Source organism: Alosa pseudoharengus, unplaced genomic scaffold, assembly GCF_046254945.1.
Source record: "Alosa pseudoharengus isolate Yale_2024_CS ecotype anadromous, Long Island Sound unplaced genomic scaffold, YU_APseudo_1.1 YU_APseudo_1.1_scf_14, whole genome shotgun sequence".
NCBI lineage: Eukaryota > Metazoa > Chordata > Actinopteri > Clupeiformes > Clupeidae > Alosa > Alosa pseudoharengus.
In genome coordinates, this window is record NW_027468609.1 from 20,054,077 (window position 1) to 20,074,076 (window position 20,000).

At 42.5% G+C, this 20,000-nt stretch overlaps 2 protein-coding genes across 8 annotated transcripts in view; both read left to right on the forward strand.

Annotated features, from left to right (window-relative positions):
• The window catches only part of depdc5 (DEP domain containing 5, GATOR1 subcomplex subunit), a 34,373-nt gene extending 28,202 nt beyond the window's left edge, over nucleotides 1-6,171 (forward strand). For 4 of the 7 annotated variants that reach the window (XM_076284098.1, XM_076284101.1, XM_076284103.1 and 1 more), the window contains 5 exons: nucleotides 1,859-2,031; nucleotides 3,810-3,981; nucleotides 4,253-4,313; nucleotides 4,525-4,607; nucleotides 5,487-6,171. In XM_076284098.1, coding sequence (XP_076140213.1) covers nucleotides 1,859-2,031; nucleotides 3,810-3,981; nucleotides 4,253-4,313; nucleotides 4,525-4,607; nucleotides 5,487-5,785 — 788 coding nt within the window. In that variant the 3' untranslated portion in view covers nucleotides 5,786-6,171. Of the gene's footprint in view, nucleotides 1-177; nucleotides 2,032-3,809; nucleotides 3,982-4,252; nucleotides 4,314-4,524; nucleotides 4,608-5,486 lie in introns of those variants that run through there. The other 3 variants (XM_076284099.1, XM_076284102.1, XM_076284104.1) reach the window with 2 other exon arrangements.
• A 115-nt stretch (nucleotides 6,172-6,286) lies between these two features.
• Nucleotides 6,287-10,324, forward strand: ywhah (tyrosine 3-monooxygenase/tryptophan 5-monooxygenase activation protein, eta polypeptide). The gene is made up of 2 exons (XM_076284106.1): nucleotides 6,287-7,604; nucleotides 8,522-10,324. The coding sequence occupies exons 1-2, from the start codon at nucleotides 7,518-7,520 to the stop codon at nucleotides 9,173-9,175; spliced, it is 741 nt and encodes a 246-aa protein (XP_076140221.1). The 5' UTR covers nucleotides 6,287-7,517; the 3' UTR covers nucleotides 9,176-10,324.
• The last annotated feature ends 9,676 nt before the right edge of the window (nucleotides 10,325-20,000 follow it).

Genomic DNA, 20,000 nt, shown 5'->3' on the forward strand with positions numbered 1-20,000 from the left:
ATAGTGGTAGAAATATTCACCTCATGTAGACATAGTCTCTCTGTGAATGTGTGTGGCATGAAAATCCCTGCCTGAGCATGGCCGATTTGATAGAATCCACATCCCTGACAATCAGAAGACTAATTTGTGTGATGCTGTTTGAAAATCCTCCAATCAGAGCACTAACCTGTGTGGTAGTGTCTTGAATGCTCCAATCAGAGAACTTTTATCGGTGTGGTGCACCCACTGCACTGGCAGAGCTTCTGATTGGCCTTCCTGTCAGAAGTCACCATGAAGTGGCGTGATTGGTGCGTATTGTAGTGCATGCTGTGGTACATGTCATGGCTGTGGTACAGTGGTGCAGTGGTGTAGGCTCGTCCCTACATACGCTCGCCCTCTTTCTCCCATGTCAGTTTAAAGGGTGAAAAAGCCCGCTCAAAGCCTTAACAGTTAGCTTCACATATCCTCAAACTAGCTTTACATGCTCATGCTAGCTTCACAGATCCTCAAACTAGCTTCATATATGCTCAAACTAGCTTCACATATCCTCAAACTAACTTCACATATGCTCAGACTAGCTTCACATACTGTATGCTCAAACTAGCTTCATATATCCTCTAACTAGCTTCACATATCTTCAAACTTGCCACATCCTCAAGCTAGCTCCGGATGTCCTCAAGCTAGCTTCATGTATTTCTGATTTTTAGTTACTGGCGCTCTGCTTTACTCACTTTCCCTGCATTCCTGGGCTAACTGTACCATACCTATGCTATGCGCTTGTGTGTCTTTTTAATCAGGCTCTGATGTAAAATGCACAAAAGTCAGCGCCAGTTATGTGTTTCAGAGGTGAAGCTAAGCTAATGTTTGTTAGCATTTAGCTACACTGAGCTACACTAACACTGGATGGACGGAAGTCAGGGTTTCTTCTGTCCTCCTGAAGGTGTTCAGGACATGGATGGTCACTCTAGCCGGATTTGGCATGATGACAGTGGAAGCATTATCAGACCTGGGTCCCAAGGCTTATTTGTTGGCTCTTAGACTTGGACTTGCTGCCCAAGCACATTTCATGTCACCTTGTGTTTAAGAGCTCTTAATATACATCACAGTAGAGGACATGGGCATACCATTGGTGCTGCTGCTGCAGCCGGTTATTTCCAGATTTGTGCGCCTAAAATAATTGGTTGGAGGGACTCACAAGTTTACAGACAATTTTTTAGTGATTTGTTACGTCTTGAATGTCTTACCAGTATAACTTTGATTGTGGCCTTCATTTTCAGTGCTTGATAGCTGCTATGTTATGTTCAAAGTGGCTATAGTGACCATGCTTGACTTGAGCTGCATATAATGTATGCTGAAATGCAGCCAAAGATATGAATATAGGCCTTAAGAAGTATCATGTAAGGATCATAGGATATTAATTGAGTATTGCACATGACACTGTTGCATGTGATTCTGTGAACAGAAACTTGCCTTTTACTCACGTCTCAACACTAATTTTCAGTCTCACGAGATGACAAATGTAAGATCATGCCTAATCCTAATCCAAACATCAACTTTACCATCCGCATAATCTCTCTTTTCCTTCATAAACATCCCCCCTACTCCTCTCCTTCCTGCTTTTTGTCTCCCTTTCTCTCCCACTTCCAAACTTACATCCTCTTGCCTTTTCACTCCTGCTCTTGGATTCTTTCCATTTTTTTCCTCTTCTGTCATTTTTCATGAAAACTTTCACTTCATTCCACTCTGCTACACTCGTCTTTTCTATCTCTTTTCTTTCTTTCTCCCTCCCCTTCTATCTCTTTCTTTCTCCTCTCTCTCCCTCTTTTTCTCTCTCTATCGCCCTCTTTTTGTGTCTCCCCCCCTTTCCAATTTCTCTCAGCAGCTGCCACCGTGCCGGAGCAGAAGACGGTCACCTTGGACGTCGATGTTAACAATCGCAGCGATCGCACCGAGTGGTGCAGCTGCTATTACCATGGCAACTTCTCCCTGAACGCTGCCTTCGAGATCAAACTGCACTGGATGGCTGTCACAGCGGCAGTCCTGTTCGAGATGGTGAGTGAGAGAGCCACCGTTACCCTAGTGATGAATGATGATGACCCTGGTCTCCTATTCATCACATTCCCTGGTCCAAATTCAAGTGCTCTCTGGGAGAATGATTGAAAGAAGTGTATGAGAGTGGGTTCCAACTAGTTCCATTGATGATATGAGCGGCCACTATCTTACTACAGTTTATACATTTTAGTATATTCTACCTTAGTTCCATTGATGCATATAAGCTCCTATTACCTTAGTACAATTTATGGACCTGTATTTACCTTTATTTAACCAGGATATAGAACATATTGAGATTGTTTATTCATTTAGCAGATGCTTTTATCCAAAGCGACTTACATACAAAAATAAACTGAAACAATATTTGTATACTACCTTAGTTCCATTGATGGATATGAACACCTACTTCCTTAGTCCCATTCACGGATATGCGTGATTACTATGTTAGTCCCATTGATGGATATGCATGCTTACTACCTTAGTACCACTGAGGGATATCAGTACCTGTTACCTTAGTTCCACAGATGGAGTGTCTACTATGCTAGTGACATTGATAGACTACTACCATGGTGCCTGCCATTTAAGGACATTGGTGCTCACTATGCTGGTACTATTGTGTAGTATTCTTTAATCTGTTACCACGGGAACCTCCAGTATTCCTTTGTTCTTCCCTCTCCCTCCATCAAATCTATTGAAATTCTGCTGATGATTGTAATTATACCCCTCGTTAGATAATTGATGTAGATAATTCAAGGTAATTGAGAGCAATCCTGAGGGTCTCTATTGATGCTGTGTGTGATAGAGCAGACTCTCTGCTCTGCTGTGTGTGTTAGTATTACCTTTGCCAAGGAGGGTATGTTGTTGGCGTGGTTTGTTTGTCTGTCTGAGAGCAAGATTGTGCAAAAACTACCATCCCGATTTAATTAATTAAAGAAACTTGGTGGAAAGGTATAGCATGCGCTACAGAAAAAAAACTGTTCAATTTTGGAGTGGCTCAGACTCAAAGGGTGGCTTGACAAATTGAGTTTCACTATTCTGTGTGTAATCGCAACACACTGTAGTAACATGTAGTATATGTGTGGTTAAGTGCGTCTTGTGTTTGACATCAACTTTGTAGAAGATGGAGGGGAGCCCTTGCAGACCTTGATAAGATTATATTGCAGGTGCAGCTACTTTGCAAGAACAACTTAGAGTAAGAGAAAAGAAAACCACTGCTTGCTCTACGGTGCAACCAATTTCCGTCAGTCAGACCATCATCAGAGTAGATATCAAGTTTGTTGTTAACATCATAGTTGTTAACACCACCATGATGCCCTCAGGTGTGTGGTTTGCACGGGAAGGCTGTAGTGACATAGCCTGGCTCCGCCCTCCTACGTACTTCCGCTCAATTTTCATTTCCCTTCAGTACGTCATCTGGGACTGCGGTATATTCGCGGGTTTTCTCCTGCAAAAATCTGCAGGTCCAATCAGCAAACAGAGGGAGTGGCTGAGAACGATGACGTTGAGGTTGTGCGCTAGTTTGAGCCAGACATACGTCACGACCAAACGTTAGCGTTTGGTTATGGCAGATCCAGAGTGGCTCTGGGCAGGTCCAATAGTTTTAAACTTCCACAGAGTACTCGCCTTCAAGGAAGTTAACGCTTGGCAAGTGGCCAGACTCTCTGTACATTATGAAATGTACGAGAGTCTGGTAGGACCAGGCTAGTGGTGACATGTGGTGTGCTGTGACGGGTGATGATGATGTGTATCTCTGTGTGGCCTGACCGTGCTGCCCACAGGTGCAGGGTTGGCACAGGAAGGCAGCGTCGTGTGGGTTCCTGTTGGTGCCCGTGCTGGAGGTGCCCTTCGCTCTGCCCTCCTACCTATACGGAGACCCGCTCCGTGCCCAGCTCTTCATCCCCCTCAACATCCAGTGCCTGCTCAGAGAGGGATCCGACAACCTGTTTGAAGGTGTGTGTACGTACGTGCGTGCGTATGTATACATCTGTGTGTGACTTTTGTATGTGAGATGGATTTAGCAAGTTGTGTGTGTGTTTCCGTTTGTGTTTCCTTGCGTAACTGTATGTGCTAAAGAGATTGCTCTGACAACTTGTTTTAGGGTCTGCCTTTCTGTGTGTGTGTGTGTGTGTGTGTGTGTGCGCGTGCTTGTGTGTGTGTGTGTGTGTGTGTCAGGCCTTATTAAAAGTATTAAAGGTTTAGTAAGTGTTTGTCTCCTTTTCAGGATTTGAGCCCGAGACATACTGGGACCGTATGCAACTTTTCCAGGAAGCCATTCTCTACAGGTAAGTCTGTCAGAGTGCATTTTTGATCAAATGTAAAATCCGTGTATATGATCTTTTTGCGTAGTTAAATTGTTAAACCTTTATTTATTTTCTCTTGTATTATTTTACAATGTATTTTTATTTGTTTTATAGTTTGTGAGTTTTTTTTGTGTGAAATTAATTGTTTGGGGTTGTCATAACAACTAATGACAGCCATTTTGTTTCCCTCCAGGTTTGGGTTTGTCCAGGATAAATTCTCAGCCTCAGCTTTCAACTTCCCGTCAGAGAACAAGCCCCAGTACATCCATGTCACAGGTACAATGTCTCTTCTGGCATTTACAGGGAGACTACAGTGGGCACGTAACTGAAGCGCTCTGTTCAAATGAAAATAGTTTTAGGAGATTGCTTTAGAGCGTACGCAGCACTCTCACACCTGGTATAGCTAGTTCCATTGATTATAGTGGCAGCGTATTGTTGTAGCAGACGCTCCGAGAGCGGGACGCTTCAGTTACGTGTCCAGTGTAGCCTCTCTGTTAGTCTTAACATTGTGAGGGCCTCTTTGTCTGTCTTTGTCTCCCAGTGTGCAGGTTGGTGCCTTGTACAACCTCAACACAGAAAAAGTTGGGACATTGTGTAAAATGCAAATAAAAACAGAATGCGGTAATCTACAAATCCCATAAACCCCATCTTTAATTCTAAGAGACTGCCTCTCTGTGATGCTCTTTATTATACCCAATCATGGTGCCATATTCCTCCTATTGTTGTCCTTATCATTACCCAACTTTTCCAGCGTTTGCTGGTATCAAATCCAAAATGAGCATAATGTTTTCCATGAAATAGTCAAATTTCAACTTTTCATATGTTGTCTGTGTGGTTTTAGCAGCTATATATCGGTTTACGAGATTTGTAGATTGTCACAGATTGTCACATCCCAACTTTTTCTGTGTATGAGTTGCATGTCAACTTCCTCTTCCTTTGTGTGGGAGTGTGTGTGTGTGTGTGTGTGTGTGTGTGTGTGTGTGTGTGTGTGTGTGTGTGTGTGTGTGTGTGTGTGTTTGAAAGGACTAACGTAAGGCATGAATTTCAGTGGTCTGACAAGTAGAAAAGCATTAAATGTCGTCCATTTTACCATTTTATTTTCATATGCTCTGAAGGAAAACTCTTTCTCTCTCTCTCTCTCTCTGTTCCCTGTAGGTACAGTGTTCCTCCAGTTGCCCTACTCTAAGCGCAAGTATCCCAGCGGGCAGCAGCGACGCCGACGCAACTCCACCACCTCGGCCACCCAGAGCCTGTTTGGGGCCGAGGAGCACGTGGGCTACTACTGGGCCTACAACACCATGCTGACCAAAGCCTGGCGCACGGGCCTGCTCGGGGACGAGAGGCTGGGCGAGAGGCTGCTCCGAGACTTCACCGACTTTTGTGCAAACAAGGACAACCGGCTGGTGGCCTTCTGGGAGAGTTGCCTGGAGAAGATGAACTCTAGTGCTCCATAATGGATGAGACTGACGGAAGAGATGGATGGATGGATGGATGGATGGATAGATGTGAAAGTCATGGAACTGCTCTCCTGCTCTCCTGTGTCATTTATGAACGGAGGACTTCAGTGGATAGACAGCTGCCAAATACTGAAAATATGTGTCTGTGTGTGTGTGTGTGTGTGTGTGTCTGTCTGTCTACACTATATCAGTATTACTGTGAGAAAGACACAGAAAGACTATATATGTGTGTGTTTGTGTGCGTGTGTTGTGCCTAAGACTGAAGACTGCCTGCTGATGACGTTGGGATGTAACTGGCTTCAGGTTCTGCTGCTAATTTCCCTTTATGGTGTGACAAATTAATGGAAGCCTTTAACAAATAACAGTAAAGATCAATTAATTTACCTTCAGGCATGTTGACTATGTTTACAATTACACACTGTGGATTTTATTCCATCACTTCTTCACAGTTCTGCAGGTTTATATCTCTGAAAATCCTACAAGACTCTGTTTGGTCTTCACCATGAACTAATGTAATATATTAAATTAACAGCGAAGCTGGCCATCTAGTTAGGTTATGTAACAGACGTTTCATGTCAAACCCAAGTTAATTTCAGAGCTACATCTATTTATTTGTTTACTTACTTGTTTGTTTATTTGTTTGTTTATTTGTAGCAGTGCCTTTAGAGAAGTGCCAGAGGCCATGCAGTAGTAGCCTCGGCATGACATGATATACACCAGCTACTGTATTGATGTTACCCGTCATGTTGGAAGAGGCCTTAACAAGTATTGTTCAAACAAATCTACTCCAAATTAGTCAGTTTAAATGCTCAAATTAAACATTTGTATATAATAGGCCTAGTGTATATTGGAAAGACAGGAAATAGCCATTGTTTTATTTATTTATTTTATTTTCTGTAAAAAATGCATTTATTGCCTTTTACGCGTAATTTGTGAAACTGGAAATATATCTTGATAATTATGCCATATAGCCTTACCAATGAAAATATATTTGCATGTGGCCTACACCGAATCAGTGGTAAGGTCATTTACCCATTTCTGTGTGTGGTCAGCGGCCATTGTTGGACAAGCAGCAGCATCCTTTTGGTCGCGGATGCAACACAACCGTTGGGGGTGGTGTGTGAGTGAGAGTGCGCTTACAAGCGGTACCCTCCACGCATGCGCTATCAGCTGCTGCAACAAGGGAGAATGCAGCAAGCCGCACTGCGCAGGTGCGTGCCTGCAGCGCATGCAGCTATTTTTAGCAAGTGACGTCATCATGAAATATCAGCCAGCGCTTCAGCGCCCCCCAACCCCCCTCTTTTCAGTCGGAGATTGACAGTCAGGACGTTTGCAGCAAGAACAGCAGCACCCGACGGTCGACAGCGGAGGCGAGCCTCAGCAGCCAGCCATCGGGCAGAGAGTGTGTGTGTGTGAGAGAGAGTGAGTCGGGCGAGGCTTGGAGGAGTGGGTCGGACTCGGGAGGGTTGAGCGTGTCACTGCACTTTCTGTACGCCAAGGCTTGGAGCTGTCCTCTGGATACACTGGCTTGCTGGTTAACCCACACGTGAGTGTCGGGAACAGGGGGAAAACTCGTTCTCCAGCTGCCTGCATATTGTCCAGCACAACGTAGCCTTTGGTCAGCGCACAAACGATTTGAGACCAAATCTGTGGTCAGTCGTGAAGGAAACGTGAAAAGAACGTTCTAGTAGAGTGTTGAGCATCCTCGCGCTTGTGCACATCTCACAGAATGGCTGACCGGGAGCAGCTGATTCAGAGAGCCCGCTTGGCTGAGCAGGCAGAGCGCTACGATGACATGGCCTCCGCCATGAAACTGGTGAGTGCCATCTCCCTGCTTTCAAACTGAATACTCAGATGCGGATACAGTATTGTTACAGTGTTTCAATAAGGCAGTGTGTTGCACCAGCGGTATGAACTTGCGCGTAGCCTCGATGCAGACGTCCGGCAAGCCTCTGCCTTTTCTTCATAGAGAATAATTCAGTGAACACAAGATTTGGACCCCTCATTTGTACGAACACATACCAAATATTCAAACGAATGCCTCTCTATTAAAATTGCATGCATTAGGTAACTGACCAAGGCGTTCAATATAATGGACCTTTGAGGAGAGGATTGGGAGAAAGATTGCCTAACCGAAGGAGGGCGCTGCGCAAAGTCTTTTCTGCGGACCTAAAGCGATTGCTGCCATCGTTCATTATTTTTTATCTAAATGGCAAGGTTTGAATGCGCCAGTGATATCCGTTATCTTAGAGACGGTCACCTTTGCCCTCACGGCCATATGATTAAATTACCAGTGCCCTGAAACAAGTGTGCAGCCCTAGGGCCACCCGTCTCGTTTGACCTGCCCTGTCCGGTTTCATCCCTTTGTGTGCGGGTGGCAATCGAAACGCTCTATTGGAGGTGAGGGGAGGGGAAAGGGCGACTTGCATTGCAGTATGTTTTCACTCGACAAAATCAAGGAAGCAAATGCTAGGAAACTTGCCAAGATATAAGCCATGTAGAATTTCTCCATTACAAGAACATATCACATGGTGCATAAGTCCTACTAAGGCTGTTATTGCCTTCTCTACTCTTAGACCAGCAGCTCCGTTTCTATTGATTTATTCCATACAATTGATTTATTCTGTATGCACCAAAGCCTAGAAGTTGACTCACACTTATTGGCTAAGCAGAATGTCAGTCTACATCATGACCTCACCTCTCCCCTCCCCATACTGTGTGTCCATCTTGCAGGTGACTGAACTGAGCGAGCCACTCTCCAACGAGGACCGCAACCTGCTGTCGGTGGCCTACAAGAACGTGGTGGGCGCGAGGCGCTCGTCCTGGCGTGTCACCTCCAGCATCGAGCAGAAGACGGCCACCGACGGCAACGAAAAGAAGCTGGAGCTGGTGCGCGCCTACCGCGAGACCATCGAGAAGGAGCTGGAGGCCGTGTGTCAGGATGTCCTCAACCTGCTCGACCAGTTCCTCATCAAGAGCTGCGACGAGACCCAGATGGAGAGCAAGGTGTTCTACCTGAAGATGAAGGGCGACTACTACCGCTACCTGGCCGAGGTGGCCATGGGCGAGAAGCGCTCCGGCGCCGTGGAGTCCTCCGAGGGCGCCTACAAGGAGGCGTTCGAGATCAGCAAGAGCATGGCCGCCACGCACCCCATCCGCCTGGGCCTGGCGCTCAACTTCTCCGTCTTCTACTACGAGATCCAGAACGCGCCCGAGCAGGCGTGCCAGCTGGCCAAGGAGGCGTTCGACGAGGCCATCGGCCACCTGGACAATCTGAACGAGGACTCCTACAAGGACTCCACGCTCATCATGCAGCTGCTGCGAGACAACCTGACGCTCTGGACCAGCGACCAGCAGGACAGCGAGACCGGAGACGCCAACCCCTGAAGGCCAGAGAGAGAGGGAAAGAAAGAAAGGAAGGAAGGGAGGGAGGAAGCGAGAGAGTGAGAAAGAAAGATGGAAAGAACGAGAGCGAGAACAAGCGTGTTTTTTCCTTCCCTTCTTCCCCATACATTCATCATCCTACCCCACCTGAGAGTGTCCCTCATCTTGTCCCTCAGTGTCCCTGTCCTTTTTCAATGCAGTAAGCTGCATTAGCCAACCTCCTCTTCCTCACCCCCCCCTCCTTGTCACGCTCTCTTACTCCTCCCCCCCCACTCCTGTTACACTTCCTCCTCTGCTCCTCCTCCTGCTCTGTTCTCTTTGTGTGATGCTCCCCAAAACTCGATCTCAGTGTTATTTATTTACGTTCTCTGCTCCTCTCTCCTTCTTCTTCTACTCCTCTTTCTCCTCCTTCTCCTACTCTTCTTTCTGCGCTGCTTGGTTTGTCTCTGATTTTTTTTTTTTAAATGCTGTCCCTCTGTCTCTCTCACCCTGATATACCCCTCTCCAAATCTGTGCTCTTGTTCATTTTTCATGGCTTTCTAGTCTGTGGTCTTTTTTCCCAAATCTCTGTGCTGTGTAGCCTTATCCTGCCACCCATCCTTTCCTCCTCCTTTCCAAGTGAGCAAGGCGCTCTCTTAACCTAGTGTTCCTGTGAAGACCTTCTCATGTGTTGGAGCCCTTTCCTAAAAAATGGGTCCCTCGTAACACATAATACAGGCCAAGGTGTTTCCGTAGACCTAAGATGGCCACGTGCCAAACAAGAAAAATAAAATAAAATCAAGACAACCATCACACCAGTGTGTTAATGTACACCCTTCCCCCCCCAAACCCAAAATTCCATACCCTCTAAGTCTAATCCAATACCCCATGATCTTTCTAATGTGCTGTCTGCTGTCCATCTCTTTGACCTCTGACCTTTACACTTTGACCCCATGTGTATACACTGCTGTCCCTTGTGAATTGTGTAAGGCACCTGTGCTTAGAGCAGCTGATCCCCTGAGTCTGATGTTGTTATGGGGGAGCCCTCTCATGCAACACAGTGGTGTAAGAGCATTTTTGTTTTTGGTTGTATGGATTTTGATGTTTTTGTTTGTTTGTTTCTCTCTTTTTTGGCATTTGTTTGTTTCTTTTTATTAATTTATTTGTTATGATTATGATACTGCGAGGTCATGAAAGAATGCCATTAAAGACATTGCCTACCATGGGAAGCCCTTTTCTTTTTTGTAGACTTTATGCCAAGTCTCTTGTATTGCATTCAATTATATGGTTCTTCTCTTCTGTTCTCTTCTCTTTGCTGCTCTTCTCTTATCTTCTCTTTTCCTCTCTTCTCTCCTCTTCTCTTCTTTTCTCTTCTTTTCACTCTTCTCTCCTCTCTTCTCCTCGTCTCGTTTTCTTGCTAAGTAAGTCTCTGTCGCTCCTTGCTCACCCTCATCACATAATGTGTTTCAAAGCAGCCATAAGCACAGTGAGTATTTTTGCATCAGTGCACCCCCCCACCTCACCCCCCTCTGATCAGACCTCCTGTGCATCTTCTGTGCATCGCACCACATACGTACACATCAGCGAGCCGCGTTCCCATTGGCTGCGGAGTTCTCTATCTGGGCCACGGGACCACAACACGACACTGACCGAGCATGCGAGCGCACACATCCGCACGCAGCCGAGGTTCCTGAGCTGGAAGAGACCCAGCGATGCCTTTGTGTGAACAGCCCCGGGCAGCTCTTTCTGCCTGGCCAGGCTTTCTGTGGCCCTGCTCATCGCCAGCACATAATGGCGCAAGACACAGATTCACTGAAGGGGGTTGAATGTAAGTCATTATTAGCTTACAAAGCACTGTGGTGTGCATTTACATGCAATGGCATACAAGACTGCTCCTTACAAAAGGAATTGAATTTACAGTGTGTCATTACAAAATATTTACATGGAATGGCATGTAAGACTGCTCAGTATAAATGGAAGTGAATTTACAGTGTGTCGTTATTAGCTCACAAAGCTCCATGTGTAGGTAAGAATTGCCATGTACCCTATGGAATTTTCAACATACCTTTAGCGTCATCATTTAGAAAATTATGTTTAATTGGTACCCAAGTGTCTCAAAAAGTTGCAAAAAGGCTGATGGTTCTGCATAGTACATCATAGTTACATATGATGGAAACACCATTATCCTTATTATAAGTCAATGTACCATCAAAATGATTTTGAAGTGGTTATTTTCAAATAAAACCATACCATTTATTTAACCACATAATTTTCAGTGTCCCGCCGTCGGGACGGTTACCCCACCTCCCCACAACATTCTAAATCAATTGTATGCACCATATTGCTATGTAGCATAGTAATGTTATACACCATTTCAAAGCTTTGACACTTGGGAATTCAAAAATGTTTTTTTCATGTACAATCTGTATAGTGCTTTACATTCTCAGATTAATTATGTCTCAATTAAATTTGATCCAAAATGCCCCCCTCCCCCCCTTCCGCTTTTGGTGCTACCCTGACTTCTGGCTGCAGTGTAGCTGCAGCTCAATAAGTAGATGCAACATATTGGGTACTGAAATATTCACAAGAATCCATAGAAATTGAATCTTCATGTTGTGTTATCCAATATTAGTTGTACAGATGTATAGTCTATCTTATACACACTCATTGAACCAACAAAGTAAATGCAAAAATAGAGACATTTTTGTAATCATTCCATATTTAGTGTAGTCATTCCATATCAGAACCCCTGAAGTATAATCCAAATACAAGCATGCAACCTCAAAGTGTTACCTTTCATTTGAGACCAGGATTATGCTTCTACAGAAAGGGGTTCATGTGCAGTAAGCATTTGATTGTCAGTATGCATTTTGGATAACAAAAAGTCCTATGGGGAGTATCCATAGGCATTTTACAAAACGCTTGGGCATACCTTGGCAAATAATAGTCTAAAGCACTCATATTTTCATTCTATATTGATCTACTTTTGCACACAACTTCACAAGACCTGGTGCTAGGGCTCAGTTGTGTTTCTAAGGGATATCAAGAGACCTAGAGGGCTGAAATGTGGTCAGTTCAGAGATGCTTGTAATCCGGCAGAAAGAAAAAACTATATTCTAGCCTCTGTAACTCTTTGTGAGTACATCACACATTTATTTTGACTGTTTCCTACGAGAACTAGAGGTTCTCAGCTTTCTATAGAGGTCCAACGTTTGATGGTAGGCCCCAGAAGAGGTGGGAACAATGCCCTTGTAAATAGGCACAGTGCAATTTCAGGCAAAAACTTGAAATTCTTTTTGAGAGTTAAGCTTAAGTTGATATTTTGGGGTCAGCCTACATGTGTGTCCATTGCTTCACTTTTATGTCTTTTCCTGTATCCTTATAGAAAGGCTGCAATCCACAGCAAAATATTCCATTCACCCCAGACCACAAATCACGTAACCAGTTCTATCCCCAGATGAGATAAGCACCAACGGTATGATTTGTAGGTACTCCCACTCCATGCAAAACTGGCAGGATCACAGTGTGCCGTAAATTGACAATTTAGCTGCTGAGTCATTTTGTATTTATAAGCCAGGATTAAATGCGTCACCTTGGATGGGCACCTGTCCATACTGATAATCTCTCAAAAGTGAACGAAAGGTGACTACTGGCCTGGACAAAGGAACTGTCTGGCAATGATATTGGTTTAAGTTGAGCAAGAGTTTGTGATCATACCACCCCAGGAGGTAACCCTGCCCTTGATGGACCTGGTTCATATGTGGGTCCTTATCGAGCTCCGAAAGCTATCTGCAATGATACATGTATCATGACGTGTAAAATTTTTTATTATTAGACTGAAAAGGAGGAGGTCAAAGGAAGCAGATGGGAGGATGCTGACTAGACAGATCTAAGGAGATGATTAAACAAAGAAACTTCTAGTTAAGTTTAACAAACTAATGCATTTTAATACATCTTTTTTTCTAATACATACAATTAACTTCCTGAACTGTTGCCACATGCAGTCTAGTGTTCACAGTGTTGTTACAGTCTATGTCCAGATTATTGGACATGACAATCCTGTATGACTGTATTTATGGGTACATGACTGTACCCATAAATACCCAAACAGAGTTATGGTTTATTTGAACAGGAACAGTGCACAAAAAAACATTAACAGATGTCTTGTGCCAGGTTGTAGCAAATTGCTAGATTCTGCCCATAGTCCCTGGGCAGGTAGATGGCACAATAAAATAGAGACAAAGTAACTTATTATATAAGATATTCACGGCTCGATACGGTATCGTCGGCATGTGTGTCCCATCACACAAATGGCTGCAACAGCGTCCTAATAGGCCAGGGGTTCTCAAAGTTTTGATTGGTGAGGGCCAATTCAGGAACCCAACATTGAACTGAGGGCCGCCAAAGAGAAAAAGAAAAAAAAAACCTGGAAAAAAAATCCCATTTGTAATAATTTTAATGACGAGGTTGCATCTCTACAGTTTATATATATATTGCATTAAACACATTTTAATTCATAACTGAGGCTAAACCTGGCAAAACTTTGCAATGCACACACAATCCCTGGGGTTCTTTACCCTCAACAGACAAATATTGGGATATAACAGTTCTGGTTGCAGTCCATTTCAAGTACAAACTTATTTAGAACAAACAGTCTTAGTGTGCCTTGCTTCTTATCAGCATAGGCCTTATTCAGGCCCAATTCCAGCTACCAAAGCACCACAGGAAAACCTGACGGCCACGAAACACCACTAAACGGAGATTCATTCTTTTCAAAGCACACAGTACAGTTGTATAGTTTTAACAGTTTTACAGATGTTATCAGATGTTATTGCGAGCCGCCAGAAATGTTTCCGCGGGCCGCCATTGGCCCCCGGGGCGCACTTTGAGAACCTATGTTATAGGCGGTAGGTCATCCCATAGACTCTGGCTACATGCTATCTGCTGGCTACCTGGGCAGTGGTAGTGTAGTGGTTAAGGAGCTGGATTAGCATGCAATAGCCTGAAAAGTTGTGGGTTCAATTCCAGGCTTTCACCATTGTGCCCTTGAGCAAGGTACTTAACCCCTAAGTTGCTTCAGGGACAATGGCCTTTGTAATATAATTGACATACGTAAGTCGCCTTAGATAGAAGAGTCTGCTAAATGAATACATGTAAATGTACATGCTATGCCCACTGCAAACTCTACTTGTTAGGTTGCCGAGGCTAATCTGTCTGTCTTTTTCTCCCACTTGCTCTGTTCCACTGCCATTATATTTACATTTACATTTAAATTAATTTATTTAGCAGACGCTTTTATCCAAAGTGACTTCCATGTGTCAGTCACATTACAAGGGCCATTAGTATACTATTGTCAATTCGTAAAACAATGCAAAATATTATAGAAGTCTAGCCTGACGAGCCAGACCCACATTAAAATGTAGGGTCTGGGCACTCACCGTTCGCAGTGCTCAGTCCGAGGGGCGGGATAATCGGTTGTCTTTCAAATTCCCTCTGCACGCAATAGGACAGCGCTATGAGTCCCATGCGTTTCTCACCAGCGGAGCTAGTTGGCTAGTTCAAACTTTTGCCAACTTAATAAAAGCTTAACTCGTGTCACACTGTTCGCCAACAGTATCTTATTTGTTTTCAAGTAGCCTATTTTTTATCTTATTTGTTTTCAAGTAGCAGGGAATTCAAGCCAAACCGTTGCAACTCTGCCATCAATCATTATGTTAAGCCCGCCTAACGACTCTATACACGATTTGATTGGCCTGATAGAAGTTTAATTTTTCGAGCTCACAAGCCAACGGAGAGTTGCTAGACTAGCCCTGGCAGCAAATGTAATTGCTAGGGTGCGTCTAGATTTCTAGGCTAATAGAAGTCAGTTTTGTTTATTTCATTATTTTGTGTGTTGCTGAAGATGATGTTATGTGTATAGATCTAGACCCAGTGGAGTTTCCTTAACGTTATCAAACCAGAGGAAAGGTTATGGATGTTTCTCAGAGGTAAATTCTGTTGGCCCCAATGAAAGGACTTGACCCCTATTCAGAACAAGAGGAACTTTGTACCATTTCTAATGTCTGATTGATAAATGCTTGTATTCTATCAAATCAGCTGATTAGCCAGGGGCTCCCCCACACAAAGATATGCTCTGTTTAGACCAACTGGATCATTACACATTAAAATGCTCAGGAGAAACCTAAAGGCTGTGTAGTGTGGGATTGTAGAAAGAGTCTCTCTAGTGTTCCCTCTATGGGTCACTATTTAAAAGGCACCAAAAGGCACGTCTTCTTTTCACCACCAGGGGTCCTCGAAGGTCCCTGTTTCTCATTACACCACCACCTATCAAGGTGGAAGCACTTTTGACTGAGTGATTATAATATCAGCATAGCTTAAAAATACATAGTTTTATAAACCACAGGAACCTGAAAGGCAAAATACAGAATTTTTAAGTGGAACGTGCTTGTGTGAGGCCATGTTTGGGGTCTGTGTCATTTCTGGGAATCTGCGTGCATTTACTTCAAGGCCTTCCGTCATGGTTGATCATTAATGCCATTTGGTTCCCAGCACTCAGACACAATCACAGACCTATGACACCTCTGTTAAGCGCACAAGGTTTAATCCTGACACCAACTCACAAGGCCACACCTACAGCCTGGATCCATATGCAACTATGTACACACACACACACACACACACACACACACACACACACACACACACACACACACACACACACACACACAGACATACAGACATACACACACATATGTGTAAGCAAAACCCACGCCAACACACGCGCGCACACACACACACACACACACACACACACACACACACACACACACACTTACTCACCTGAAGAGGCAGGGCATATGCACAGGTAATCTCAAGTGATAAACCTGCAGGAGAAGACATACCCCTCACACACTTCCACTCACGCACACACGCACTCAGCAGCGACAGCGGCAACAGTACTGGTCTCTTCATGTCCACAGTGTGCCATCAAGATGACCTATGACTACTACGGACTCTCCTTTCTGCGCAATACGCGCAATGCATCTGAGCCACTGGCCGTCAACAATCCAGCGGACATTTCAGTCATTGTGATTTACTTTTTGGTGGTCTTAGCAGTGGGAATATGGGTGAGTGATATCACTGTCCTTTCCATCTATAAAGTGCACAATTAAAGACAATGTCGACCCAACAATCCTGCCTGTGAATTGTTAACCACTAACCAATTGCATAGTTTAGTGCACACAGGTGTTGTAAACGGGATCTTAAAGTGTCCAAAATTGTAAAAGCTTGCTTTAGTGTTTGAGAGTATGTTTATATTAGATGACAGTTTTCCATCTCAAGCATAATTTGTGTCTGAAAAATGCAGTCTACGGTTGAGTCGATTGTTTGACCATATTGAGTGCTTCTGCACAGTCCCTGCAAATGTGTCATCTGAGCATCCATTGCATGTCTCTGAGGTTTAACCACTGTATTGTTAATCATTTAAACTTTACCCACAAATTCCTCATAATCTTCAGTAGCTGATGTGGACAGTAACTCATTACAGAAGTGAGCTCATCTACTAGTCTGAGCTCATTCACCACTGGTGAAGTGAATAGTGACACATTAGAGGAGATGACAGGGCTCTACACTAACATTTTTTTTTCAGGAGCACTTGTGCGCCCAAGTTAAAAAATGTAGGAGCACAGACAAAAATTTGGGAGCACAGTCAGTTCTGTACTTAACTCAACACATAATCTAACATTATACTGCAGCTAACAGTTAAACATGCCAGTGCACCAATTGCGAATATTAAGAATGACTGACAACATTTAGGCTACAGGAAACAGGATTTTAAAGATCAGTGCCTACTTTATTTTCAGTCTGTTCTATTTTCCTACATTTTGTTAATGTAAAATAATATAATACATTGCCATATTTGCATTTAGCCTGTATATCAAGTATCCTGCCAAATGTAGGCTAATTTATTTATTTGTGAATCCATCTATAGCTAATCCAAATATGCCCATGGTGACCTATCTGGCTGCATACTGCCTAATAGACTACTACTACTAAAACAGTCCATTTTCTCTTCCACAAAATCCAACATTAATCAAGGATATATGTTTTATACTTTTAGTTTTTATTTGAAATATCTGCATTGATGGGGGCAGTAGGCAAACGTTAGGCCTACTTTCGTTTTTCACTTCAGCTTGTATTCGGTGTAAACAAACATACATGCGTGGAAGCCTGGAGTTGTCAGTAGTGTTCTACCTTTGAATAAAATGGGAGTATTACGGGAGGGTACTTTTGTGCCGGTTCGTTCGCTACAGCTATATTTTGCATATTGCAGCCAATACGTCAACTGGGCTAAAAGGCATGTTAGGTTACCTTTCCTTCTCTCACTGCATTCTCAGAATCTCATCCTGTTCCTCCTATATCCAATGAATTCGGTGGATAGAAGAACTAATTTCTTTAATCTTTGCATCTTGGCTGGCTAGTCTAACTTTCCGCTTTTTCTGCGCGCTCTTGGATTTGATAGAAGCGACTACTAGCGAGTCACAACGCGAAACTGCTAACGTTGATGGGAGGTGTAGTTTTTAGGCTGCATTCGCGACGTGATTCTATGGTTTGCACCAGTAATGTTTCTCGATGTTGCGGTGTATTTTGTAGACAAACATTGACATGGTTAGAAGTCATTCGCACCAGTGCGCCTAAATATTTTTTTGCACTCGCACGGCATCATTTTTACTCGCATGTGCGAGTGAAATGGGCGCACTGTAGAGCCCTGAGATGGAATGCAGGATGGCATTATATTTTACACATTTGAGAGTGAGAGTGAGGAGAGCCTTGGGAAAAATTGCATTACAGCAGTATTGTCTGTTAAAAATATACTGTATTGCTCAGAGTAAATTACTTACCTGCAAGGTTGGGTTTTACCTTATTTTCATTGTGAGACTAGATACATTTCGAAAAGGTAGGTAACACTTTATAGTTCATCATTTGTAATTTCTTGTTCATACATAATTTATCATCAGTAAAGCATTTGTTCACACAGTTATAAATGGTTTGTTCATAGTAAATAAGCCTTTCCAAAAAATATGTTTGTAAGTACATGATTTATACTTAATAAATAATGAAACAATTGCTTATAAATGAAATCATTTTCCCATTATAAACCAGTTGCAAACTATTACAAAATGCTTTGTTCATCATTTGTAAAGCATTGCTCCTATGCTAATTCTCATAAATAAAGTATTTGTACACACAGTTATAAATGGTTTGTTCATAGTAAATAAGCCTATATCTAAAATATATTTATAAATTATTGTTAATACTTAATAAAGTATGCAACAATATTTTGTTGATGAAATAATATTTCCATTATTTAACAGTTGTTACATACCGGTACACATGCACTAATGATTAGTTAGGGTGAGGATACATATTTTAGAATCCACTTCCTAATACTATAATTCATGATTAACTCTGGAGTTACAAGAGGTTAGTTAATGATATTTTGTGAGCTTATCTAAAGTGAGGACTTTATATGCCTTGCAACACATTTTCAAATGAGTTGTAAAGATTACATTCACACTCATTCATTTAGCAGACAAGCAACCTACTAATGTCAATTAAATTGAAGGCCATTGACACAACAGTGAAAGCCGGGAATTGAACCCCCAACTTCTCAGGCTACTGCATGCTAGTCCAGCACCTTATCCACTACACTACCTAGGCCCAGATAGAAACACCTACAGCTATGCAAGAGTTTCTGTTTTCTTCTACTACACACTGTTAAGCATGTATTATTAAACATCTGTAAACTATTATTAAATGCTGTATTCTTTGTTTGTAAAGCATTATTCCTACATTAATTCTCATCTGTAAATCATGTTTACACACAGTTAAAAATGGTTTGCCCATAGTAAACACACATATCTATACTATATTTTTGAATTGACTGTTGCAATACCACTGGACAGAGGTAGTGTAGTGGATATGGAGCAGGGTTACCATGCAGTAACCCATAAAGTTGGGGGTTCAAGCCCCGGCGTCCACCAATGTGGCCTAGCCCTTTAATTTCATTGACATGTGTAAGTCGCTTTGGGTGAAAGTGTCTGCTAAATGAATAAATGCAAAGAAAACTTTATAACTCATTTGTAAATGTGTTGCAAGGCATAAAACGTCCTCACTTTAGATTAGCTCACAAAATATCATTAACTAACCACTTGTAACTCCTGAGTTAATCATGAATTATAGTATTAGGAAGTGGTTTATAAAATATGTATCCTCACCCTAACTAATCATTAGTGCATGTGTATGTAACAACTGTTAAATAATGGAAATATGACTTTATCAAAACATATTATTGCATCATTTATTAAGTATCAACAATAATGTATAAACATATTTTAGATATAGGCTTATTTACTATGAACAAACCATTAATAAATGATGAATTGTGTGTAGTTATTATATTTTATATTTAAATATAAATATTTCACTTTATGTGTAGTGAATCTAGATTATAAGAAAGTTTCAGTTTTTGAAATAAACTTATCCACGATATTCTAGTTTTTTGAGATACACCTGTAAATGTGGATGGTGCTATATATCTGAATAATGACATGATATGATAAAGAAAAAGAATGACCTTGGTAAAGACAATCTTGCTCATTACAAAACAGGTGTTTCAAAAATCATTTTGTATAACACCAAATATCAAAGGTCAAAAGGCTAACTACAGATAAATGTTTAACACACACACAGTTAAAAGATTCTCTCAAACTTTATCAAGCCATAACAATGTCACTCCATTCTAAGGATTAGATATACATCAAATGCTCATCAAAGGGTAATAAAAGAA

Excerpts from the sequence above, each read along its gene's own strand:
- ywhah (XM_076284106.1), top strand. The coding sequence starts at position 7,518 with ATGGCTGACCGGGAGCAGCTGATTCAGAGAGCCCGCTTGGCTGAGCAG. Across the intron at positions 7,605-8,521 it reads TGGCCTCCGCCATGAAACTG|GTGACTGAACTGAGCGAGCC; the intron begins GTGAGTGCCATC and ends TCCATCTTGCAG.